A 26,849-nucleotide genomic window follows, 5' to 3' on the forward strand; every position below is an offset into this window, starting at 1 on the left:
ATTGATATATATATTCTGGGACAAAACCTGAAGCATTTTTAAGATTTCCACAGACAATAAGGGTAGTCCAAGACTTGAAAATACACTTTGAACATAAAAAGTCCATACTAGCATTTCTGAATTTTAAACGTAGCATCATGGGATGACCTAGGTTGAAACAGACCTCCCAAATTCATCTAGTCCAACCTTCTGATTAAAAGGATGCAACTATGAGACCAGACCAGATTAATCATGGCTTTGTCCAGTCTGTCCTTAAGAACTTGATGTTCTTTTAAAACCTTCTTTTAACTGGGACTTTATTTCTGCTACATCACTAAAAAATTGAAACACAGCTGCATTAAAAGTGATGCAGAATTTCTGGTTTGGCACACGTAACAGAGACCAGTAATTTACTACTTGATTGCAGGAGAAGCAAAATGAAGTCAACAAGGTATATACTTTCAGAATGACCTCACAAAACAAGAAATGGATGAAGTCACTGGCCTAACAAATCCTACCGTTTTTACCTGTATGCAGTGATGACAAAAGGTGATTATGTGAAAAGTATGCAAGAACATCCACTTAAACCTGTTCCTCAACCATTTCCTCTTCTCTGCTAAACACAAACACTCTTCCCAATACCAAGGTTAAGAATATCTGTCACAGTAGTGAAAGTAGCAGCACACTAGAGTCAGGAAAGGAACAGGAGACCTCATGGGCAGCCATATTACATAGTTTACAGAATCACAGAATGGTTTGGGTTGGAAGGGACCCTAGAGATCATCTAGTTCCAACCCCTCTGCAATAGGAAAGGACACTTCCCTTTCAGACCAGGCTGCTCAAAGCCCCATCCATCCTGACCTTGAATGCTTCCTGGGAGGGGGCATCCACAACCTCTCTGGGCAATCTGTTCCAGTGTCTCACCACCCTCACAGTAAAGAATTTCTTCCTAATACCTTGTCTAAATCTACCCTCCTCTAGTTTAAAGCCATTCTCTCTTGTTCTGTCATTACATGCCCTTACAAGAAGTCCCTCCCCAGCTTTCTTGTAGGGCCCCTTCAGGTACTGGAAGGCTGCTACAAAGTCTCCCCAGAGCATTTTCCAGGCTGAAGAGCCCCTTCAGAGGGTTCAGAGTTCTGTGGAAGAAGAAAAACTGGGTGAAATTACCCAGATGGTCCTTGGAAATGAAAAACCACCCCAGGTGCATAAAAACATACACTGATGGCGGCCCATTGGGAACAAGGCAACCAGCACACAGCTGTGATGCTCCCCCACCCTCACGCCTAAGAGCTCTCTCCAGCCCCATGGCTCCATCAGGCTGCTCACTGCAGGAAGGGGAATCTGTGGTTCCTCTCCGTAGGCCAGCACCAGATGTTACAAAACAAAACATGGGTAAAAAGACAGCTCAACAAGTAACTTCTCATACCAAAGCAACTTCTTTCAGAATTTGCTGCACCTAGGACAGTTACAGTAAATAAATGCTCCAGAATGCTTTCCTTAAATGACAACATTCTATCAACATTCGTAGCACACAATTTCAGCATGATCTGCCTGAAAACCATACTCCAGAGAAGAAACTGGTGTCAGAGAAAGGCTAATTTGCAAGCAAAATAACCCCCTTGGGAAACCTACAGCCATCAGAATTGCTGGTTTATATCCACCTACTACCTCCCAAAGATCAGCTGTACAAATCCAGCTGTTCTGAAGCAGACACTTTTTACACACAGATTTCCTTTCCAACTGCAATTTATAAGAGATTTGGCAGCTCTCTGTAACCAACTGTACATTCAAGATATTACTATAATGTTTCTTCATTTTCTCAGATAGAGCGAACTCCTCAACAGTGCAAAGAGATTTCACCATGTACAAAAATGCCAGAGAAAAATTAATCATGTACTTATGTTTATAATTAGAGTTAGCATGGAAAATACAGAGGTATCTATCACATCTTCCTGGACTTGGTTTTGCTATAAGGCCACTGCATAAGTTAGAAGCAGAAATCAGAGCACATATAAACTTGATGTATAGAAAACACAAAATCAAAACGTGAGATTCAGTGAATCTTCAAAACCCATGGCAAAACCATGCTTAGGAGTGAACAACCCCAGGGAAATAATTCACATCAACTTTAACGTTTATTCAAGGCTGAGTTAGAATTTGGCCGTCGCTAAACTCTGACCATCTGATACAGTAAGGCTATAAAGCAATGATTATGATCTAACAGACCACAGCCAATTGCTGACATTTTATTCAAGTTTACTTATGCTCAAAACATGTTTTTAGCTGGAAACTGTTAGGTGAGAAAGTCAGGATAGAGAATTCTTGTTTTACTTTCATACTGTAGCTCTTTTATTTATCTGGCCCAGAGCACAAGAACACACTTAAAAAAAACAACGTATATATACATGGACACATAGACATGGACACACTATTCAAGTCATCTTTATAGCACTTAGATTCGTAATGCTTCTTGGAAAAAATATTTGTGATTACATGGAAATGTATGATTTATTAAGCTTTCAAAGCAGCTGATAATTGTGAAATTGAACTTCAGCTAATAAAATGCCTGCGCTTCTGTTCAAGCTCAAATTTGCTTGGTAACTAAGTTGAACTGACACTGCTGCATGGCATTTACAATCTTTTACTAATTTACACCAGCAGAGTGTGAAATCCAACTGACTGCTCAGCTCTGTACCCTCTGAGCTGCTCATAAGGCTTTCCATCAAATGATTATCTGGATGGGCAGCCCACAATATGGAAATATTATCAGGAGGTAATTGATTCATCAAGAAACAGAATTCTTAAATTAACATTTAGTGTCTGGTACACCACACCACATTCCCCAGTATCACTTTCTGCATGTGATCACATCTGGTTATGCAGCCGAAGCTGATCCCTTGCTGTTTTGTGTCTTGGAAACTACAGCCAGCACCTTTTGCCCTGTGGCCCCAGTGCAACAAAGCAAAGCAAGCAACATACCTAGTCATTGTTATGAGCTGCTTTCCCTGTGGGCCTGGGTTGTAACTTTTTCATTTCCTGCAGCTGCAGAGGTTGTCAGACAGTCTCACAGGCAGTGCTTTGGCTCTGAGCCATGGGTGGGGAGATCTCTGTCCTTACTCATAGTCCACATTTTACTTGCTCGTAGTCTTAAAACAGCAAATCTTCCCCTTCTGCAGCCTTCCTCTGCTTTTAAGCAAACGTTTGCTGTTTATATATTTTTTCCTTCTTTACTTTCACAGCAAACAGTGAAAATATCCACTCAAGAGCTTTGTCATCTCAAACTCAGCTCTTTAATCAAATTTGTCAACCATCTTGTTAGATGGTGTCAGTTATTTGATGCTCCTTACTGTACCATAAATCATTCGAGAGATACTCAAGTTGTGGGAAAAAAAGAAACAAAACAGAACAAAAGAACTGCTGAACAGACATTTTTCTGTTTATGGCACCGGTAAAAACTGCATCCTCAGTGTAAAATCAAAAGCCAGCATTTGGTATTGCAGTATAACAGGTAAAAAAAATTACAAACAATTTTCAATATGTGCCAATTTTTTTTCTGAACTTACAAGCTATTTTGCTATACTGAATTCTGTCCCTTGCCTTTTAAACAGCACAAAGCTTTGGGTAAATGTCCTGCAAGCAAAGGAAAGAAAACTGCATATATAAAAAAGAACGTTCAACAGAATGAAAAGAAACCTTGGTAAAGAAGAAAAGCTCCAAATAAAGCAATGGGAACATTCTTTCTCACCCATAACCAAGAACATGTGGGGAATCATTGAAAATAAAAATGTTGCCGTATGCATTACTTGTGAAAAACATGTTCTTCTAAAGCTAGTAATTTATTTTTTGTAGAGTGCACCAACTGTTACCCAGCCTCTTCACTACCCACTTGTTTGTCTTTTTCCCCATTATAAAAGGGATTTTTTTTTAAATGTACTTATCTGCAAAAATGCATATTAAATTGATTAAATGACCTAAAAACTTATAAAAATAGACCTGATATCCAGCAGAGCAAGCAAGAGGTCTGGAATCTGCAATTAACATTATCTACCTAATGGATGTCTTTTTTTCTATGTAATCCTTTTCTGTATGCTTAACAAAACATTTGTTTGCCGAATTATTATACAATTCTGAAGACTGAAGATCTTGAAGATACAAAATTGTTTCTTTTTTTTTTTTTTTTTTTTTTTTTTACCCCTTGATACTAAGTAGATATTTTAAACAATACATCTTCCTAGAATCATAGGATGGCCTGGGTTGAAAAGGACCACAACGATCACCTCGTTTCAACCCCCCCGCTAAGTTGCTATGTGCAGGGTTGCCAACCAGCAGACCAGGCTGCCCAGAGCCACATCCAGCCTGGCCTTGAATGCCTCCAGGGATGGGGCATCCATAACCTCCTTGGGCAACCTGTTCCAGTGTGTCACCACCCTCTGTGTAGAAAAACTTCCTCCTAATATCTAACCTAAGCCTCCCCTGTCTCAATTTAAAACCATTCCCCCTTGTCCTATCACTATCCGCCCTCGTAAACAGCCGTTCCCCCTCCAGTTTACACGCTCCCTTCAAGAACTGGAAGGTGACAATGAGGTCTCCCCAGAGCCTTCTCTTCTCCAAGCTAAGCAAGCCCAGTTTCCTCAACCTTTCTTCATAAGAGAGGTGCTCCAGACCTCTGATTGTTTTAGTGGCCCTCCTCTGGACCCTCTTTAAGAGCTCCTCGTCTTTCCTCTACTGGGGGTGCCAGGCCTGCATGCAATAGAAGACAAGTAACAACTACAAAATTATGTAGGCAAGTGAAGAGATTTGCTTTCTGGGTTGTCATCTCTTGTCTTTTAGCATCAGAATAAAACAATATTGTCACCTTTTGTGACTGACAAGCTTTGGACAGACACAGAATGACCAAGATCAGCTGTCAGAACAAGGCACTTCATGGAACACACTTTCTGCTTTCATAATCTTTCTTATCACCCTGTTTTGGATGATCACGATTTCAGGCAGTTAAGACATTAAATATCACCTAATGCATTCTTATTCAGCGATGAATTATGATTTTCCTGTAAATTAGAAAAGGCGTGCTGTTTCAAAACTTCAAAGCTCACTTCACCTCTGAGATGCCTCTCTAGCTCTAGTTGTCAATCAGACAGGACTGTTAAACACTGTTGAAAAGATCAGAATTGTAGGATCTCTAGAATCTGAACTATGGGTTGCCAGGAAAACTTTGAAAGCTGTTTCATGGGAACAACTAAAATGAGCAGATATTACTAAAGACCTACAGAGTCCAAATGATACTGAAAAGACTTCAAAAACTCTTCAATTAATCCATTTCTATAAGCTAAGGAGTCAACATTCAAGCAGCTATCCCTGCCACTTCTCTGATGGTGGGTCATCTCTTCTTCTTTAGGACTGCGTAAAACCTGTCTCTCTCTAAGTCTTGTAAGCAGCTTGTGATGCGAGACGTGCACAAATGCCAGACTCATGTCTGCTGCACGTGTCTTAACCCATGAAGCGTACAGAATTAATCGTACCTGATGCTCACACAGTTCATGTGACACATTGCATATATTTGCAGACCTTAAAAACTCCACAGGGCAATATCCTAGCTTGTTAAATCATTCAAATAATCTGGAAGTTGTATTACATTGTAGATAAAAATACATAAATAAAAGGATTTTTATTAAAAAGCCTGAGTTGCAAAAATCACTAGAAATTAAGAAATCTAACAGTGGTGAACCCAAGTGCACAAAGGCCTACCTTTATTTATCTAAGTCATTCACATGTTCTTTCTTATAAGAGTGTTTTGTTTTTTGGTGCTGTTGTTTTAGGGTTCTTTTGTTGATGTGGTTTTTAAGAATTCATACCTCAATCAATGCCCACAATGAACAATACTTACAAACTGAGATCATCATCTACTTTTTCCCCTCGCTATTCTGATTAGCATATCCCCCAGTGCCTTGTTTGCAGATCTTTAATCAAATCCAGTACTTGAGAAATAATAACTTCTGGTTGGAATTGTCAGAGAAATGTTTCTCTATGCTGTGGAAAAAAATAACAACAAAGCACCCCACCAACTTTCCCTAATTTTTTGTAACCCCTCTGTAGCGAACACTACCACAGCTTCTTTCAAGTAATAGAAAGTTGAGTTACAGATTGAAGACAAAAGCATCCTGTAGTTTCAAGTGCACAATCTAAAGCTTATTTTCTCTCTTTTTTTAGCTTCCAGATTACTTGGCATTATATAATAGGTCGCATATTCAATACAGTTCACGCTGACTTCAGTCACATGCACAGGAAACTTTACGAATCAGACACACAAGTCCTGAAGCTTGACACCCACTAAAGTGGGAATAAACAAGTAGCAGCTGCTTCTTATCAGCTGGGGTTCAGATGATGTGCAATAACATCACAAGGGAAGTCTATAGAAGAGGCAAGAACAGAAGAAACTTCTGAGTCTGCATTCAATCCTGCAAGTCATATTAATTCTAGCCCTCGCCTTCTCTTTTCTTCAGTTTCCATGATCAACATAATTAATTAATGCTTTTTTTTTAAAGCAATATGTCAAACACAAACTCTATTAATTTTACAATGCTCTGCTCCTTCTTCTCTGCAAACAAATGCTGAAGGAAAAATATCAATACAGATTATGTCCACTGGTTTGATTAATAAATGTAACCTCTCTCCCTCAGGAGTCTGACAGGCCCGGTGCTCTTCACGTAACATAAATTGTTCAGTACAATCTACTTCGTAATAAAATTCTCTGCTTTCAAAGGCCAAGTACCCAAGCTGCAAAGGGAATTGGAATTATCAATTTTGTATTTAGATAAAATACATCTGTTAAGATTTGCATGATTTCAACCCCTCAATCAAGGAAGAAATGCTTCAGTGAAACTTAACTGCATTTTTATTATCAAAAAACCCTGCAAAATTTATCTTCCCAAATGGTCAGAGGATAGAAGTAGTCAAAAATGTTTTGCAATTAAATCCTTTGAATGTTTTTAATCACACTGTATTCAGAAAGTTCCTCCTGTGCATGCTCCTGACATAAATAATATAAACTCTCCCTATTTTAGTCAAGCATGTTAATACAGGGTCAATATTAAATGAGAAAATGTGTGATGTTCTAGCTGAGATGGATGGAAAATTTCGAAAAAAAAAAGAGCATATTTATAAAAAACTCTCCAAAGACAATTTTGTTCTGGGAAAAAAAGTCTTCCCCATCACCGTTTTCTCATTAAATTTGTTTCTAGTAATAAGAAGCTTTTTGAAAGGCATCTTTTCCTCCAGCATGTGCTTAAAGACCTAATGAACTAGTTATTATTTATTTTAATTCGTATTGCTTTCTGCTAAAAGACTTCAAACAGCTTCAAGTGAAGCAAGCAAACATCTTTTCTAATAACTAACTATTCTGGGAGCCTGGAAAATTTGTTGAGCCAAAGGACAAACTGCAGTACAGCAAAACCTTAAAAACTATCAAAAAAAAGTTATCAGATTTTTATTACACCCTTCAGGGGCTCATTCTTTCATTCAAAACAAAAGCAAAGTAAGATTTCAGAATCCAGCTGCACTGGATAATAAAAATAATAAATTAATTTTGTCTCTGCTAGCCCGGAAAACTCAGTTAAGTAAAACACAGCAGTTCTAACAGCTCATTCCAATGCCAGGGCACATGGATGTGCGTATTTAGCTCTTCTGTAACTGAGCCTAATTTTATCATGACTTCTTAATGCAGGGTTTCTCAGGAAATACTGATATTACATGCAGGAGGTTTTCATCACACTTTCAACACATGATAGGTATAGATTTCCTTATCATTGAAGCTTGATCTAATATGATATGCAACTTTGTTTACCAAAACATAATTTACCTAAATCTCTTCCATCTTCTGCCACGTTTCCACTTAACAAAGACAAATGCTATTTATTACAGAATCAATAGCATGGCTGTAGGATCCTAAAAACACTATGCTTTCTCTAAATAAAAATTAGAAACCAAGGCAGAATAAGAACAATGAAGTGCCCATTTATCAAGTACTCGCTATTACCCAAAACTCGTGCTGTTGACAGCTAGACTTCGCTTCCATCATTTCTTACCTTTGTGGTTAAAGATCCCCTCCATCTCCATACTACTGCGAGAGTGAGCAATGCAGAGGGACCCACAGGGCACCAGGCCTTCTGCAGCTGGGGACCGATCTGTAGTTCGAACCAGACACCAGTCGGGTTTGTCATGGGGTCGCTCCAGGACCTCCACAGTCTGCCCACGGCGGATTGTCAGCTCATTACTGTTGCAGGCGGTGAAATCATGGATTACCACTGTCAGCTCGCACCCACCAGACAACTGTGAGGGAAAACAAGAGCAAGAAGCCAGATGAACGCTCGTTATCAAACCAATCGTCACGCACCATTACCTATTTAGGATTCCTGGCAGGGTTCGTATTTTGGATGAGATAGCAAGCTTCTGGGGCTTTCCACATCAAGAACGGCTCACTTCAAAATCAAGCAGTTATGATGCTTCTAGTACAGATTTTTAACTCTGCTTGTATCTGCTTATGTTCCAAACACACTGGTTGTGACAGGGTTGGGTGGAGAATTTAAGCAGTTTTTCTTGCTAGACTGCTCCTTACCATCAAAGTTGAAGAAGCAGCCACTTAAAAATGTCTTATGGCTGATAACTCACAGCAAAAAGCCAGATATTAGTAAATGCAATCGCTGTGAGATTTATCATCTTGCAAACCCAAGGCAGAAAGAGGTCTGTTTCAAATGAACTTACTAACCCATTCCCATGCCATTTACAGTTCTTTCTCAGGTCACAAAATAACATGGTATCCTCCATACATGAATGCAAAGATCAGCACAAACTTCTTCACATAATATTCCCAAATACCTAACTACGTGACACAACTTCCGCCTTCTTGCTGATTCCCCAATTAAACCACACAAACTTGATTTAAAAGCATTCAAGGGTTTCCCCCCTACTTCCAAAACACTTCATTAGAACTTTTTCCCTAAGGTTATGTTTCCTCTTTGTTTCATCTGCTTTGATCAGAAATGAAAATTATTATATAAACTTTGCAAAGTTCCCAAGATTGCTCAGTGCCAGAACACTCATCCAACTTAACTAAACAGCCTGGGAATGCCTTCTCCTTCCACGTAGCAACAGTGTTCCAGGCTACTTCAGACTTTAGTGTCTGAATACTTCGATAGCCCAGGGTGCTTCAGTGCCACATTCCCATTACAACCCAGCTGGTATGTCTTTCTGCAGATTCAGTAGTTCAGATCAAGCTAGTCAACTCCTCCAGCTCACGGAGGTAATCCTGAAATGCTTAACTTGGACAAGGGAGGACAAACACTCTCTGAGAGTTACAGTCACAGCTAATATAGAAGCATGTGCTCTACCCACAAACTGAATGATTCCTGCCATTTTATTGTTGCCTTAAGTTGTTGACACTTAGGTTCTTAAATGCCTGCTGGCTACATCTCGCAAGCTTTAGGAGAAGAAGATAAGTCTACATTGTTATTTATTAGTTTTCATTACTGAAGTTTTCATTGCCTTGCACCAAAACATCAGACAGAATCTTTGCTAGGATAACACTATTTCCTATCAAGAAAGAATTTTAAAGCAGAGGACAAAACCAGAAAAAGTCCAATAAAACTAAAAGGCTAACTCCAGCCTCCTCCCTAGTGGATCCTACAACAACAGCATATAACTCCTAGCAGACAGTCTAACTCCAGAGGTTTCCCATGGTCCATGATTACTAACCTTAATGGCTATCCTTACTTGCACCCACACACCCAGAAAAAAGTTTTCTTTGGGGGAATGCAGAGGCTAACAAGGACAAAAACAAACAAACAAACAAACACATCCTTATACAACCACTGTTTAGAGATGGTAAATCAAGTTCCACCCATTTTGATCCAGGCTAAAAGTTAATCACATTGTTATTACTACATCTCTTCAGATAGTCCCAACACCCAAATTATGACTGCTATATTTTCAAAGCATGCTACCTTCTCCTTCATTAAAAACTTCCTTTTTCCCTTCTCTCTCATTCTCCGTATTGTGTGAGTTTTTAGTCCATGCAAAACTATGCCAAAGGGGAAAAAGTAAGAGCTTTCCCTTGTTTTCTGGTATTGATTTATGTTACAGCCTTCTTCAGACAAACTAAGAAACAATTGAAACCATCTGGATGGCTGATGGGGACTAAGAAAAAGCTGACAGAATATGACTTCAGAGATCAAATTTTTCCCAGGGAATTTCATATGTGTCCCCCCACCAGTGCAATCATCAAGACAGTAACAAGTAGACACTCTTCAGAAATTCCACCTAGACATTGTGTTTTCTCCTAAATATCTACAAGAACATAGCTTTGGTTCTCTGCTTCCTTGTCTGACCCTTTCACTTCCCTGCAAATAGAAATATACTTTGTCTGCAGTGCAAAGGTCACGTGCTTTTGGCATTAGTACAGATATTATTTCTTCTCCTTCTCTGAATTGGGAGGGAAAAAGCAAAAAACAAAAACAAACAAACAAAAAAACAACAACAACAAAGATCTGCTCATTAGCTACATTTTTTAGTTTTAAGCTAAAGAAAAAAGATTGCTTAAAAAAAAAAAAAAATTGATAGTAGCTATATCAGAAACTACTAAGTTACTCCAAAAAAGTCTCTAAGACTGTGCAGGAATTAGATGTCCTGGCTGATCAGTACTCCACTTAAAACTCCTCATTCCATCACACTTGATAAGCAGTATACAAGACATTTCCAAAATCCTAGTGTTAGTTCATCCCTGTTTTCAAAGACTTTAACATTGTTCAATGCAATTTAACACCGGACTTCTTGCTGCTGCCTAGAACACCTATACAATGGGGTGTTCTACTCAGACTATGTTTAAAGTTATTACCGTGAAGAACAAACCTAAAAAAGGTGTGTATCAACTTTACCCTCTCTTGGGAGAGTGACCATTCTTCACCTCCCCAGCTGTAATGGCCAGGAAACAGTGCTTCTCCCTTCATTTCTTTGTTCATTTTCTTTCCATAACATGCTTTCTGAAAGCAGTTTCCTCCTCTGACTGATTAAATGCAGTTGGACAGCAAGGAGTGTCTGGGATTATGTACATTGCTCAACAGCTGTTGTTGGACAGCTTTGGCAAGGCTCTCTACGTTAGCTGGAGGGAAGAGAAAGAGGCACAGCAGAACTAGGAGACTGATTTGCACTGAAGAGAAAGGAGTTGCAAACCACCTAAATAAAAATTTAGGCTGCAGAACTAGGAGACTGATTTGCACTGAAGAGAAAGGAGTTGCAAACCACCTAAATAAAAATTTAGGCTGCACAAGGGCTCTATCCGTCATTCTCAAGAAACTCTTTATGTAAACTGAATTAATCATGCATGATAAAAATAAATGAGGCTATGTCTGAAACATGGAAACTGGAGAGACAGAGTCTAGATGAGAAACAAAAGCCAGACAGAAATAGAACAGCAGATTAAAAAAGGCGTAAGGTTTAATTAAACAGCTTATCATAGGACACAGTGTCTTGCTGTTGCTGAAATTAATGTTAACCATCTATGTTCATCTCAGTGGGGCTTTTTAATCACTGTTGATTGTAGAGAGGAAAAAAAAAAAAGGCATAACCCCATGACTTATATACACAGACTCTTAGTGCAGGTTTGCAGAAGTCAGAGACACCACATCATCACTACTGACTGACTTCTGTCAAATACAATTTATATATTGCCTCACTTAAGGACTGCTTATTAAGTTTACTACCGCATGGTACTTTTACAGGAAGGAGAAGTGGGAAGAAAGAGAGCAGCTAATAAGCTTTCTTAATTATTTCAAGTGTGAAAAATCTATAACTTCTTTTTAAAATAGAACTTGGGTGTCTTTTCTCCCTCATTGCACTTCTTTCTCAGGGAATTTCTCTTTGACCAGACCCAAACTTGGTCTCTGATGCTGAGGAGAGGTGTACGCTCAGAACCAAGTTTTTTTTGTTTTGCTTTTTAAACTTAAGTAAAAAACTAGTTTGTTTTTATTTTTCTCCTGGCAGGAGATTTTTCTGCATTTTCAGCTGGTAGAACTCGTCTCCTACTGTTTCAGTTATTTTTCTATGCCCAAGTTTTAAGAAGCATGTAAATGAAATACAAATTCACATAGAAAGCAGTAGAAAGTGTTATCAAGCAGGCACAAAAGACAATTCATTAAAAATAAAATACTGCTCCACTGACCACACAGAGCAGCTGGCATGATTCCTGCTACTTAAGATAACATCATATGATGGCTCTACTTAGAAAAGCCTATCATTTTCTCAGCTATCAAAATAGTCTGTATTATTTAACGTTTCTGCCAGCTCAGTTAACCAAGCACAAAGAGATCTATCAGACCTACACTGCCTCCTTCAGCTTCCTCAGTTCATTTCTTATTCACTGGATCAAGTTCAAAAGAAGATGCTAAAACCAAATCAAGATCTGAAGCTAGGTAACAGGTGAAAGGTGGAACAAAAGGCCAAGTGTCATCTCTTTTATTTATTAGCCACCTAAAATGGTGTCTACAGAGCTAAGGAACATGAATGGGAAGAACGCTGTAAACAGTGAAGGGCAAAATACCTACTGAGAAGGGAACAGTAAGAGCATTCATTTGGAAAACCAAGGTACATTGATGGAGTAGGAATCTCCCTTTCAAAAAGCTTACATTTTAGCTTGGGTTGTGTTGTACCTTCTAATACTTCAGGATAGGTTGGTGCTACTGGTGTATTTAACTTGATTTGCAACATGGAGATACATCACAATATTAAAATGTAGGTGGAAAGGGATCGTAGAACATCTAGTCCACTCCTTTTAGCTCCTCCAGAGCACGAGCAGTTGCAGCTGAATGAATTATGATTAACATTTATCCAAAGTTTTTGCATTATTTCCAATTATGGACATTCTCTAGCCTTCAAAACTAGGCTGCTCTAGAGCTTCACACTTCAATAGACACACACAAAAAAGCCACTGCAATTAAAATGAAGTCCTTTAACCTCATCTCATCCACTGAAAATATGTGTAAAAGACTGCTCTGTAATTCTGCTTTTCATGCAATTCAGAACCAAGCTCTTCCTTCTACCTTTTTACTTTATACTTATCAGCCCCAATTCTCTATCTCACCATGTAAGTTACGTTTGGTAGATCTCTAATCAGACTTTCAGCTTTCCTGGAACTTCTCCATCAGCTCAGTAATTTAAGAAAATTCTGTATTCAAAACTGGATGCAGCGCCTAATATAACCTTTACAGGTGCTCAGTAAAGAATGAGAACTTTCCGCCCATCACTATAGGACTGTTTCCTCTCTTCATATTTGTATCAGACTGAAAATTATACACAGTTTGAAAGCCTTTCACCTTTTCAAAATCTGTTCAATAATCTCACAATTCACATTAATAGTTAATCAATTTCACCTGTTCACTGTAGCTCAAATGAGTCCCTATTAAACTGCATGGTATTTTGCCAGTTCATTTCTCCCTTTACAAAGATGATTCTGATTGCTAATTTCATCTTTCAATATAGTTTTCATATGACATGAAGCTGGGATGGATGTTAACTTTATAAGTGGTCTATTGGATCATAGAGTCAACAACCAAAACTTACAATTCAATTCAACGAACAAACAAACAAACAGGGTGGAGAAGAAAAAAGCTAATTGGAGATATTTTCTGCTGTCAAAGCATTTCCAATTAAATCACAAAATGGGAAGTAAAGAAAAAAGTTGATCTGCACAATATTCAACCACTCCCAAGGCTAAGTAATTTTATTTTTTTCTAAGCAAACGTCTGAAGAGGAAAGAAAATATATTTTGTTTTGTATATAAGATTTCACTCTTTATATTCTTCCAATCAAATTTTTTTTTTTTTTAAATAGAGTAACTAGTTTGTATATATGATTGGATAAAACAGAAAGGTTTTACCTGGTTAGTGATAAGTATCAGGTGTTTGATATTGTGTTTTCTTTTGCACAATAGCGGACATTGGAACAGAAGAATGTTCAGCAACAGCTTAAATGATTCAGTGCTAAATATTTTTATGACTTGCCTAATGCTATACTAGCTGATATTTTAAATGCTTCTAAGTGTGGAAAACCAGCTCAGCTTGAGATCTGCTCCAACTAACAAACCACATCAACAGTACCTAACAATCACTAAAACTGTTTTGTTTAATCTCTGCAAGGCTTTCCAACATAATTTAAGCTTTTGGACTGAAAAAACTACAGCAAATTTTAACTCCCAAAGAGACTACAGATAATGAATTCTCAATGTATGAAGTGAAAGGCTACCTGAAGTTCAGCCCACATATCCCACTTATTTTGTGGTCTTCTGCTTCTTGTTGTTCCTTAACATTTTTAAAAATTCTCTTAATGTGTTTAACAACAAAAAAAACCCCTTACACTAGAAAAACTAATCAAAGCTATTCTAATTCACACACTTAAAAAGAATGCACAGACAGTAAATTTCTTCCTTGGACACATATAAAACATAGCACAAGTGATAGATAGCCCAGAGCCAGTATGACTTGGTCTGTTCTTGTCAAAGAAAAGTCTAACAAGAATTTTACACACTACTGTGAAAACTCAAATATACTTTAAAAACAAAACTAATCATACTAACCAACTTTAAAACTTAATTTGTCAGGAAAATATTTAAAAACGTTCTCCATTCTTTCTTCCTTCTATTCCTCTTCCTTTTAACTTATAAATCCTGTTGAACAGGTTGTTGGTAAGTCTCTTCCTCGTGCCAGACTGGAAGATAATTCTCAAGGCATTTCACTTTGCCACCTTTCTTAGTTATTCTTGTATTGTGCCTGAGATACGGCTGTGAAGGGCCATAGGAGACAATCCACGCTATTTCCCTCTAAATAGTACAAAATAAACAATTGAGGAGTGGCAATGGTTGTGAATGATAGGGATGGACTCCACCACCTCAGTTGGAATTGAAGCACAATCCAGCCAAATCTTTCACACAGCTTGACCTCTTAGTCAGCGGTTGAGGAAATAAGAGACAGCACATCTTGGCTTTGAGTGTGATAGATCAGCTCAAATCTACACTAGTCAGGGACTGTTCAAAGGAGTAAACTAAACAAATCTAAAAACACATTAAACTGTTTCTCAATGGATAGTGTTATTGTAAATCACTAAATAGATAAGCAAGAACACAAGGATTAAAACAGCAAGAGTCACTGAAAGACTTTTGTTGCTCACAGGAACAATTTTTCCAACAGATGTCCACAGAAGAAACAACCACCAAAACTACAGAATGACTTCAGTACAAACATACCAGGTCAGTACAGAAGATATTTTTGACAAATACAAGAGGAACTCTAAGCACTTATGACGTCTTTTTTTTTCTGTCATTTTCTTTACAAGCAAATATTAAAACACAGAATTTAAGTGACTTGCAAAAATATGGGAAACAAACACTCTTTCAGATGACTGTGGGAACTGTGAAAATATTTCTCTGTATCTGTGTAGTATAAAGGACTTATTAGAATCATTTTACTGATGAGGTAATAGGCCAAGTATCTGAAAATGTGTTTTCAAGCAATTTACTAAGCAGTTTCTATCTTTTTGTTCACTCCCCTATTCAATTAGCTATCTCTATTTCCATGCAAGGTCTTAACATTTCTCATTTGCCAGAAATCTTTCAATTCCAAAGTAATAAGCACACATTTCATATATGAATTTTTACTCTTCTGATGCCTATCTTTCTTCTATCCATGAGAAGCTCTATCTGTGCTATCATTATGAGACAACCCATCCAGAATCTACAGACAAAGATGGAGTAAAGGAAACACTAGTACTGTTATCATATGACTCTTGGACTGGTGGGTTACTCCTCTTTAATATATTGATTTTCATCAGCAGAAAGTGAAAATTCTCTAATGCGTGAACACTGGATGATATTTTTGCTTCACAAAAGTAACCACATGAAAATCACCAGCCTCAAGTTCATCAAAAGACAGATGGTAGGCTTTCAGAGAGTCACAGAATCATAAAGCTTGGAAAAGACCTCCAAGATCTAGTCCAACTGTCCACCTACCACCAGTATTTCCCCACTAAACCACATCCCTGAATAGCACATCTAAACTTGAGGAGTTGTTCAAGAAACAGCCTCAACCACGTCCCTGGGCAGCCTGTTCCAGCATCTGACCACTCTTTCAGGGAAGAAATCTTTCCTGATACCAATCTGAATCTCTCCTTGTCTAACCTGAGGCCATTCCCTCTAGTCCTACCGTTCAGAAAGGTTAAGACAGATATTGTGAAAAATTCTATGCACAGCATTAAATTTTATGTAAAAATATAACTTTATGTCAAAATATAACTTTATGTCAATGCTGGCATCTTCTGACAACTGGCAGAAGAAAGAGAACAAAACAGTTTCAGTTTTGAATTTCTTTTATGACTTACTGGATGCAGACAACCATTTGTGCACACCCACGACGTTCAGAACATTTTCTTTATTGTATACAGCTATTTGTAAAAGATGGAATGCTTCCATACTGCTATTACTGATTTCAGATGCTAATTCGCAGTAAGGAATGAATCATTAGCTGTCACAACAGAGCAGCATCTGAGAAGCTTACCTTATCGCTGTCAAGCGTGTTCTGTGAAGTTCGTGAAGCAATTGAAATAGTATCAGGTTGGCTGCTACCATCTCCCTGACTGTCCAGGTCCTCGCCATCTCTGCAAATAATTCAGTTTTCATTACAACACTAGCACTGCGTTTTTAATCCTACTCTATACAAGGGGTACCTCAATATTGTGGCAAGAGATACAAGCTAGACAAAATAACTGATGCAAAGATGAAGCATTCAACACTGAATTCTTTTTTCTACATGCATTCTATTGTTCAGGGACAACATCGTACTGAATTTAATACAACCAACCAGTCAGGACTATGGCACGCAGTCATAAGAAACAAATCCAAAGGTAGCAAGCAGACTGCTCAGCCACACATTTTAAACTCTGTCAGAGGATACCAAGGATGTGAGTATGAGAAATACACACAGAATTGTAAAAATCTGAAATGTACAGTTATCCTGTACTGCTGTTTCAAATCCCTTCTGTAATGGCTAACCTACACTATTCAGGAACTGTTCAGAACAGAAATCTCAACACATTTAGCAATGGAAACTAGAAATCAATTATATGACAAAACTGGCCACAATGACTCTTGGTTTTGTCCAATTTACTGAAAGATATTAGAAATTCAACACTACAGAGGAAATAGTGCTGTTGAAATGGCATACTCAGATATCTCTCACTATTTAAATATTAATCACCTTCTTCCTTTCTGTTTTGTTGTTGGTGCTGTTTTCGGGATGTGGATTGGCTCTTTCAATGCTCCTTTCAGATGAATGGTCCTTTCTTGTATCACTTCCCGGATGTGTTTAATCCAGTCCTGTTTATTCTCTATACTGGACGCCTTTGATATGTAAAAGAAACAAAAACATCAGAACGGACTATTGTAGCTGAGAAAAATCCACATATATATTCAATGAATGAATACCAAATGAAAGGCTTAAAGAGAGATTATGTGAATCATTTTTGAAAAATAGAAATTCAAGATAGTTGTCATTATTTTGAACTATCAGTACTACTTTATGCTTGTCATCATTGCTAAGATTGTTAGAAACTATTTTACTTAAGATTCAGATTCTTTTATAACTTAATCCAAAAAGGCTGAAGCCTTTATGCACCATGTGATAGACAAGGTGAATTGACTTACTTCAGGAATTCCAGTAATACCATCCTGAGTTCTCTGGGGCTTTTTTGTTTATTTGTTGGTTATTGTTTTATTTTTTTAAAATTCATGCCATGTAGTAGGCCTAACTTAATATAATAACCTGCTATCACTTGAAAGATCAATTAATTTACATTGTGACACATACACTTCCACAACACTATTTATGCAGCATTCTTCCCACTTTTGAAATGTTCAAGGAAGCAGAAAGTTTATTTAGGGATTGCATTTCAATAACTTTCTGCAATATACTCTCTGTATTTTGGAGATAACACTAGAAAAGATTTGATATCCAGCTGCCCAATATGTAACATGATTACTGAATGCAATTTCATTACCCTACAACTGAAGCATTATTAAATATAAGCATTGGTGCAGATCTAAATAAACAATTATATGTAAGCTCTTACTTCTTTTAATTGTTATCTTTTGAAAGAATTGGCTTCTAGTATACTGTAAACATTCAATAAATGGGGAAATGAAAATATGATTGTAAAAGGTGCAAAAAAAATTGAAGGAGCAATGAATAGCTAGGAAAAAGATCTTCTATAAACAAAAGTATTTAGGAAAAGAAACCAAATACAGTGGTTAATCTTTTATCTAGTATTTTCATGACATTTACTTATATTATTCATGTGCTGCACTCTACCTTCAAACATGAACAAAAAATCAAGAAAACCACTGAAAAACTTGACATACCATAAAGATTATCTAAGTACTCTGTACTCAAAGTAGAGAAGAGAAGAGAACAGGAACAATTTAAGGTGACTGTATGTAGAGCATCTTTGAAAACAAAATCCGTTTTACCATTCTATTGTGGAAGATCACTTCAGATAGCAAAGCACATTCTGTGAAATTATACTGTATTATTCAGTGATGTTAAATCCTATCTTCCTGCACTCATCGAGTGCTTGTATACAGAAGCTAATGTGAGCTTCTCTTTAGTCTGGAATTCACTAGGAAAATGTATAAATTTGAGTGGTCATTTTAAAGTGACATAAAATATATCTAAAAACAAACAGGTTTATTTGTAGGTGCATTAATTGGTAAATGGGAGGATAAACTTTTTACTCATCTCAACAGAACTAAGAGATAAAACTGAAAAGTTTCAGTTGATACAGTCCTCAAAATATGTCAAATTAGCCATTAAAAATGAAACAGTAGGCTCCAGGTTATGCAACAGCCAAACGAAAAATGGTGTTAGTGATTATCCTAACTAGGCAAGGAATTCTACTAATGTCTCTAACTTCCCCAGATTCAGGATTTAAAGGTATTGCACAAACTCCCATTCACAGGCAAAAACCTTTATAAAAAGTTGCAGACTACATAAACACATTAAAATCTTTCATACTATTTCTATTTCTCCATAAAAACACGGGCCATAAAACAAACCATCACCAACGAGCAGCAGCTTCTTGAGAGTAAAAGATATCATCTGCCCTGTCCTAGTGGATTTGAGCTCCAAAATTCAAGGCTGTGGATCAAAATATTTATTTCTCTTTGCAAAAACAAGTTTGTTTAATTCTTCATTATGCCAACACAGATTCCTCTCTGCTGTCAAGTCTCGTTAGTTAGATGTACATCACAGCCAATTCTATACAAAGGAAGATTATCTGTCAGCAACTGTCCCTCTCAAAGTAGCAGAAATCATCACTTGTTGCCTTCCTAAAAAGCAAGGACAACTACAAGACTGAGTATATCTATATATATTCACTAAGCACATATGCTAAAATTACCTTGAGAACAATTTTGTTGTCTGACGTTGGTGTTCTTCCAACCCACAGAGCAAACTTGCAGGGATCTCCTTCAACATGTTCTGTGACACCCAATTCAGAAGTCTGGAATTAAAAAAAAAAATATGAGGACTCCATGGTAATTTCTTTTGTTAGGAGACACAAAGGTATGCTAATATTCTTAATAGTTGAGCTCTGCTATTTAAAGAGAGTTTTAGAAGCTTCAGTCTAACTTCTGAGCTTCAGAGAGAATTCTTTATTCTGCGGGAGGTGGTGAGGCCTCTTCAAAAGCAATGACTGCAAGCTAAGCACTTTTCCAGTAAAGTAGCTATATACCATAGTACTTATATTCTTAAATACTGAATTGCTTGTTTTACTTTTCTGACTTGACCAAAAAAAGAAGTCTTATAACTCTAAATAAAATAAATAGAAATGCTTGGTTAAAGTTAAATGTTGGTACTTCTCTTTGCTAATTTTTATCCAGGACATTCATTAACTATTGATTTTTATGTTTTTCTTTTTCATAGCATTTCATTCTCTCTGAAATAGATGAAAAAAATAAAAAATGTAGTTCCCCTGGGGACAACTACACTAACAACCAGTTTCTGGGAATGTTTGGATGCCAGAACTTTACAGTCAGTTATCATTCAAAATGTTGTTGCTTTCCAACTGGAATAACAATCGTGAATTTGTTTCTAGTTAAACAATCCATACAGGCTCTGCTCATAAATAAATAAATGGACAGATAGATAGATCTATACAGCTCAAACTACAAGAATCCTCAGTCCAAAAGATAGTTGCTAAACATTCTTACATCATTAGCAGCTGCATTTTTCCCTCATGTGCATCATCACTAGCAAGTACACAGATCAATTACAGGAGATATTAGATACACAGTAACTGAGCAAGGGTAGTTATTGTTTCATTTGGATGTCAACTTGTTTTTTGTTGCTGCTTTTGTTTGTTTTGCTGTTTACTTGTTTCAGTCTAGAAAACAGATGGCTTCAGGGAGACCTGAGAGCGGCCTTTCAGTATCTAAAGGGGGGCTGTAAGAAAGAAGGAGACAGACTCTATAGACTGTTGTGACATGACAAGGGAAAATGGTTTCAAACTAAAAGAGGGGAGATTTGCATTGGATATAAGAAAAGAGTTCTGTGTGAGTTTTTTGTTTTGTTATGTTTTTTCTTTACAATAAGGGTGGTGAGGCGCTGGAATAGGTTGCACAGAGCGATGTCCCACACTTGGAGACATTCAAGTCAGGCTACACCAAGTTCTGAACTACCTGATCTAGCTTTAAATGTCTCTGTTCATTGCAGGGAAGTTAGACTACATGTCCTTTAAGTGTCCCTTCCAATACAAATGATTCTAAATTCTATTTGTTTAAGAACTAGTAAACTTAGAAGCTTTGTAGACTTGTGAATGTTATTAATTCGGGGACAACAGAGAGCCCATGCAGTAGAGGTCTATACAAGAACAAGTGGGAAAGATTGTTCATTGTTCCTTTCAGTGCTTGTGGACATTGAAACTTGTCAAAAGGAGTAAAGTTTGAATGCAGTGTACAGGTTCTCTTGCATTTAATGCATAATTGAGCAAAACATCTCTGCCAAAGGGCACTGGAAACACTACAAGTCTGTATGAAGTCCATAGACAAAGTCATGAAAGAGAAACCCATTTGTCGTTAATGAGTGCACAGAAACCACATCCAGGTCAGGAAGTTCCTAAACTGCCAATTATTGGTGACTGGGAGAGAATTCTGGCAAATTATCAATTGCTTGCCTTTATTCCATAGACCTCCAAAGGTGCTTGCTATTGGCCGCTCTACCTTTCCAGAAGAGTTCATTAGCACATAGTTCAACTAACAGAAATCATGGCATTGAATGTTCTGTACAGGGGAAACCACGACAGTAATCACAACCAAAATACAAGAGTAAGTCTCAGTTTCTTAAAACTACCTTCCAGAAGTGGGAGATAATATAATTTGCAAGAAGGATCTTTGGCTAAAAATAATAGGCATGCTTTTTACATCCGTATGAATGCCTTTTCTACAGATTAAACTAAAAGAATTGCTATAGTAAGTTATCTGCACCACAGGATATTTTACCAATTAGGATAAAAAAGAAAAAAGATAAGTCTGTATTTTAAAAATGAGGTACAACATCAGTTTTCAATATTTCCAGCAACTTCTCTAGACTCTAGAAAATTATTTGTTCTTTCCAAATGAACTGGCATCACAACCTTGTGGGACTGACTTTGCAGCTCTGCCTCCTCTCCCATACAATGCCTTGGCAGCTGATGCTACCTGGAAGTTTCTTTTGTATTTCAAGTTCTTCAGGGAACCAAAGAGAGGCATGATAACAAAAGCTGCTGCAGCTTTGTTACCTACTAACTACCTTGTATCAAGAAGGACAACAGGTGTTTGAAATGAAATAACAGAACATACAAAGCATGATAGAGAAAAAAGAGGTTTTTGAACCTGTGTGCTTTACCAGTGTGGACATGGAAGTGGGAAAGGGAAAAGAAAGAGGGAGAAGCAGTTGAAGCAGACAGAAAAGGCTCGGTATTTATATCACCTAAGCTTGGTCACATAACCCAACAGATCATTAGAAGAACAAAGTCCTTTAGAGTGAGAGGTTAAGTAATTGTTCTTAATAGTCTATCATAAAAACTAGTCTTGTCTCCAATCAATGCAGAGCAAATTGATGGAGACTGTTGCTTGAGAAATTCACTTGACTGTTGCTAAATTTACAGAGTGAGAATACTGCTCTCACCCAGTGTCATCCAGTAAAATATGTGGATTACATTTGTAAAGGATACACATAATGAATGCAAGAGAGGATTTTTTTTTCATATTTTTAAAGGGAATGCACAAATTCTCATCTTTACATTCATTAGACCATAAGAGCTATCACTTATTCTGTAAAAGAAAAAAAAAATTACCATAAAGATAACTACCTGGGGTCTGCTGATGGGTCTCACCTGTCTCGAAGGGGGAAACGGATCCTTGCCCAAGAGCTGGCAGGACTTGTAGAGAGGGCTTTAAACTAGATATGAAGGGGGTAGGGGATAAAACCAGGCCTGCTAGAGATGAGCCTGGGGGAGCGGCAATGGGATTAGGGATGAGGCGAGGGGCTCAGCTGAAGTGCATCTACACCAATGCACGCAGCATGGGCAACAAACAAGAAGAGTTGGAAGCCATGGTGCGGCAGGCAAACTATGACCTAGTCGCCATTACGGAAACATGGTGGGACTGCTCCCATGACTGGAGTGCTGCAATGGATGGCTACAAGCTCTTCAGGAAGGATAGGCAAGAAAGAAGGGGTGGTGGTGTGGCTCTGTATGTTAGGGAGTGTTTTGATGTTACTGAGCTTGTGGCTGGGGATGATAAGGTTGAATCCCTATGGGTAAAGATCAGGGGAAGGGCTGACAAGGCAGATGTATTGGTGGGTGTCTGCTATAGACCGCCGAACCAGGATGAGGAGACAGATGAGGTGTTCTATGAGCAGCTGGCAGAAGCTGCGAGGTCGCCAGCCCTTGTCCTCATGGGGGACTTCAACTTCCCTGACATATGCTGGGAATTCAACGCAGCGCAGAAGAAGCAGTCTAGGAGGTTTCTGGAGTGTATAGAGGATAACTTTCTGATGCAGCTGGTGAGAGAGCCTACGAGAGGAGCTGCCCCGCTAGACCTGCTGTTCACAAACAGAGAAGGTCTGGTGGAAGATGTGGAGGTTGGGGGCTGTCTTGGACAGAGTGACCATGAGATGGTAGAGTTCTCAATTCTTGGTGGAGCCAGGAGGAAGAACAGCAAAACTGTTACCTTGGACTTCCGGAGGGCGGACTTTGAACTGTTTAGAAGACTAGTAGGGGGAGTCCCCTGGGATTCAGTCTTAGAGGGTAAAGGGGTCCAAGACAACTGGTTGCTCTTCAAGAAGGTAGTCTTACAGGCGCAGGAGCGGGCTGTCCCCCTGAGCTGCAAAATGAGCCGGCGGGGAAGGAGACCGGCGTGGATGAATAAGCAACTATTCTTGAAGCTCCGGGAGAAAAAGAGAATCTACCTCCTGTGGAAGAAGGGACGGGCAACTCAGAAAGAATACAGAGAAGTTGTTAAGATATGCAGGGAGAAAATCAGAAAGGCGAAAGCCCAGCTCGAGCTCGACCTGGCCACTGGAATAAAAAGAAACAAGAAATCCTTTTACAAATATATCAACAGTAAGAGGAGGACTAAGGAGAATCTCCATTCTTTACTGGATGAAGCCGGGAATGTGACTACTGAGGATAAAGAAAAGGCAGAGGTCCTGAATGCCTTCTTTACGTCTGTCTTTAAAGGTCAGACCAGTTATCCTCAGGATATTCCACTTTTCGACCAGGTGGTCTCGGCTGGAGACCAGACTAAACCACCCATGATTCAGAAGGAAACGGTCAGAGACCTTCTACTCCAACTGGACTGTCACAAGTCCATGGGGCCGGATGAGATTCACCCGAGAGTGCTGAGGGAACTGGCGGAGGTGATAGCCGAGCCGCTTTCCATCATCTATCAGCGCTCCTTGTTGACTGGTGAGGTACCAGAAGACTGGAGGCTTGCCAATGTGACTCCCATCTACAAGAAGGGCTGTAAGGAGGACCCGGGGAACTACAGGCCTGTTAGCCTGACCTCGGTGCCAGGGAAGGTTATGGAGCAGATTGTCTTGAGGGAGATCACGCGGCAAGTGCGGGACAACTGGAGCATCAGGTCTAGCCAGCATGGGTTCACGAAGGGTAGGTCCTGCTTGACCAACCTGATCTCCTTCTATGATCTAGTGACCCGCCTGGTGGATGAGGGAAAGGCTGTTGATGTAGTCTACCTAGACTTCAGCAAGGCCTTTGACACTGTCTCCCACAGTATTCTCCTGCAGAAGCTGGCAGCCCGTGGCTTGGACAGGTACACTCTTGGCTGGGTAAGGAACTGGCTGGAGGGTCGAGCCCAGAGAGTGGTGGTCAATGGAGCTAAATCCAGCTGGCGACCGGTCACGAGTGGTGTTCCCCAGGGGTCGGTGCTGGGGCCTGTCCTTTTCAATATTTTTATTGATGACCTGGATGAGGGCATTGAGTGCACCCTCAGTAAGTTTGCAGATGACACCAAGTTGGCTGGAAGTGTCGATCTGCCTGGGGGTAGCGAGGCCCTACAGAGAGATCTGGACAGGCTGGAGAGCTGGGCTGAAGCCAATGGGATGAGGTTTAATAAGACCAAATGCCGGGTTCTACACTTTGGCCACAGCAACCCCAAGCAACGCTACAGGCTTGGGGTGGAATGGCTTGAAGACTGTGTAGAGGAAATGGACCTGGGGGTGTTGGTTGACGCTCGGCTAAACATGAGCCAGCAGTGTGCCCGGGTGGCCAAGAAGGCCAATGGCATTCTGGCTTGTATCAGAAGCAGTGTGACCAGCAGGAGTAGGGAAGTAATTGTTCCCCTGTACTCAGCTCTGGTGAGGCCGCACCTTGAGTATTGTGTCCAGTTCTGGGCCCCTCACTGCAAGAAAGACATTGAGGCCCTGGAGCGTGTTCAAAGAAGGGCAACAAAGCTGGTGAGGGGTCTGGAGCACAGGCCTTATGAGGAGCGGCTGAGGGAGCTGGGATTGTTCAGTCTGGAGAAGAGGAGGCTCAGGGGAGACCTTATTGCTCTCTATAACTACCTGAAGGGAGGTTGTAACGAGCTGGGGGTCGGCCTCTTCTCTCGTGTAACTGGTGATAGGACTAGAGGGAATGGTTTCAAGCTTCGCCAGGGAAGATTCAGGCTGGATATTAGGAAATACTACTTCTCTGAAAGGGTGGTCAGGCACTGGAATGGGCTGCCCAGGGAGGTGGTGGAGTCACCGACCCTGGAGGTGTTCAAAGAACGTTTGGATGTTGTGTTGAGGGATATGGTTTAATGAGAACCATTGGTGACAGGTGGATGGTTGGACTGGATGATCTTATAGGTCTTTTCCAACCTTAGTGATTCTGTGATTCTGTGATTCTACCTCAGTAGACTACCTAGAATTAACTTCCATAACAAAGAGTTCTTGCCTTTACAGACCAGCATGTGTAGAATATCCACTGGAATAAAAGTAGTGCTATTACTGTAACATGACTAGTAAATTAGTAAGATAAAAGCTTTCTGTAAATTCCTTCCACCCTTCTGCTTTCTATAGCACACCAATATTAATATAAAGCCTTCAGCAGGTGCTTTTGGCTTACTCTTTTGTCCTGAAGAGCATGAGAAAACAGAAAAGTTTGAATATTCAGTTTACACAGTGTACGACAATTGTTCCAGTTTGTCAAGCAAGTTTAAATGATCTGAACATAATCATAATCATCTTGCCAGTTTTCTAAATATGGTTACTTGGTCTCCCATACTTACAAACAGTTTACTCTTGTAAATGTACTTGCTCCTTCCACTTGAGTCCTTTACTTCTTTACTAAAAACCAAGGACATCTCAAAAAGGAAAAGGTGCCTCTCTCTTCCCTTTCGAATTAGAGTTTTGGGGTCCCACACTTGGAAGGATTCTTGAAGGATGAGCTCTCCCTGAGATTCTATATTTTCATCAAAGCCTAAAAACCCAGGGAGAAGAAAGTATCAGTGTGAAAAGTTGATAATATAAGAAGTTTAAAAAGCACAGCTTCTGTTCATTAAGCAATTAATCTATTTTTTCCAAATACAGATTGCAAAAGATAGAATTCCTGGGAAGGAATGCTAAAAAAAAAAAAAAGCTTCAACATTGTAATAAACTAAATGAAACTGTAGCTCAAGCCTATGCCTAAATTTAGAAATCTAATCGTTAAGAATTTTATCAACTATTTCACTGACAAATGGAAACCCTGTTGGCTTCTTGAAACTTCCTCTGCAAAGAAAATTATTTTTCTTGTGAGGTTTTTGCTACTGTAAGAAGTGAGCAGCTCGCAAAGACACAACAGATAACGTTCTGACAACAATGGCTCCCAAATGCCAACTCTTTTGCTGATACAGCTTCCGTATTGTGCACGCAACAAGCATGCAAACATATTCCAATAGGGAATGAAAAAAGATGGCAGCCTGGAGCTGTTGCCACGTGGATCTGCCATCTGCCTGCCACTGATCCACTCTGCAATAAAGAAATAGGAGCTGGATTATTTATCTTTACACGTAACAAAGATGAAGATTGAGAATACCAATGAATTCTAGCAACAGTGTTCTCCAGGTTAAAACGGAGTTTTAGGATAACAGAAGTTAGTCTTCCATACTCTTCTGTGAAGTATAAAACTGCATTTTGAAAAGATACTGTTTGCCAATAGTCTCAACAGAAAAACACCATCCTTCTCAACAGTTCTTACAGTTCTAAAGAGGGAAAAGTATGGAGAGCATCAGATGTAAGTTGCTTCAGCATGTTCATTCAAAA

General features: G+C 39.0%; 1 protein-coding gene across 3 annotated transcripts in view; it reads right to left on the reverse strand.

The window, feature by feature from the left end:
* TRIO (trio Rho guanine nucleotide exchange factor) overlaps nt 1–26,849 on the reverse strand; it is a 229,164-nt gene that overhangs the window by 56,215 nt on the left and 146,100 nt on the right. For all 3 annotated transcript variants that reach the window (XM_031589221.2, XM_090137087.1, XM_090137088.1), the window contains 5 exons: nt 25,835–26,025; nt 19,465–19,566; nt 17,268–17,410; nt 16,569–16,668; nt 8,061–8,304 (listed from right to left, as the gene is read on the reverse strand). In XM_031589221.2, coding sequence (XP_031445081.2) covers nt 8,061–8,304; nt 16,569–16,668; nt 17,268–17,410; nt 19,465–19,566; nt 25,835–26,025 — 780 coding nt within the window. The remainder of the gene's footprint in view (nt 1–8,060; nt 8,305–16,568; nt 16,669–17,267; nt 17,411–19,464; nt 19,567–25,834; nt 26,026–26,849) is intronic.

Source organism: Phasianus colchicus, chromosome 3 (assembly GCF_987193195.1).
Source record: "Phasianus colchicus chromosome 3, bPhaCol1.hap1.1, whole genome shotgun sequence".
Classification (NCBI taxonomy): Eukaryota; Metazoa; Chordata; class Aves; order Galliformes; family Phasianidae; genus Phasianus; species Phasianus colchicus.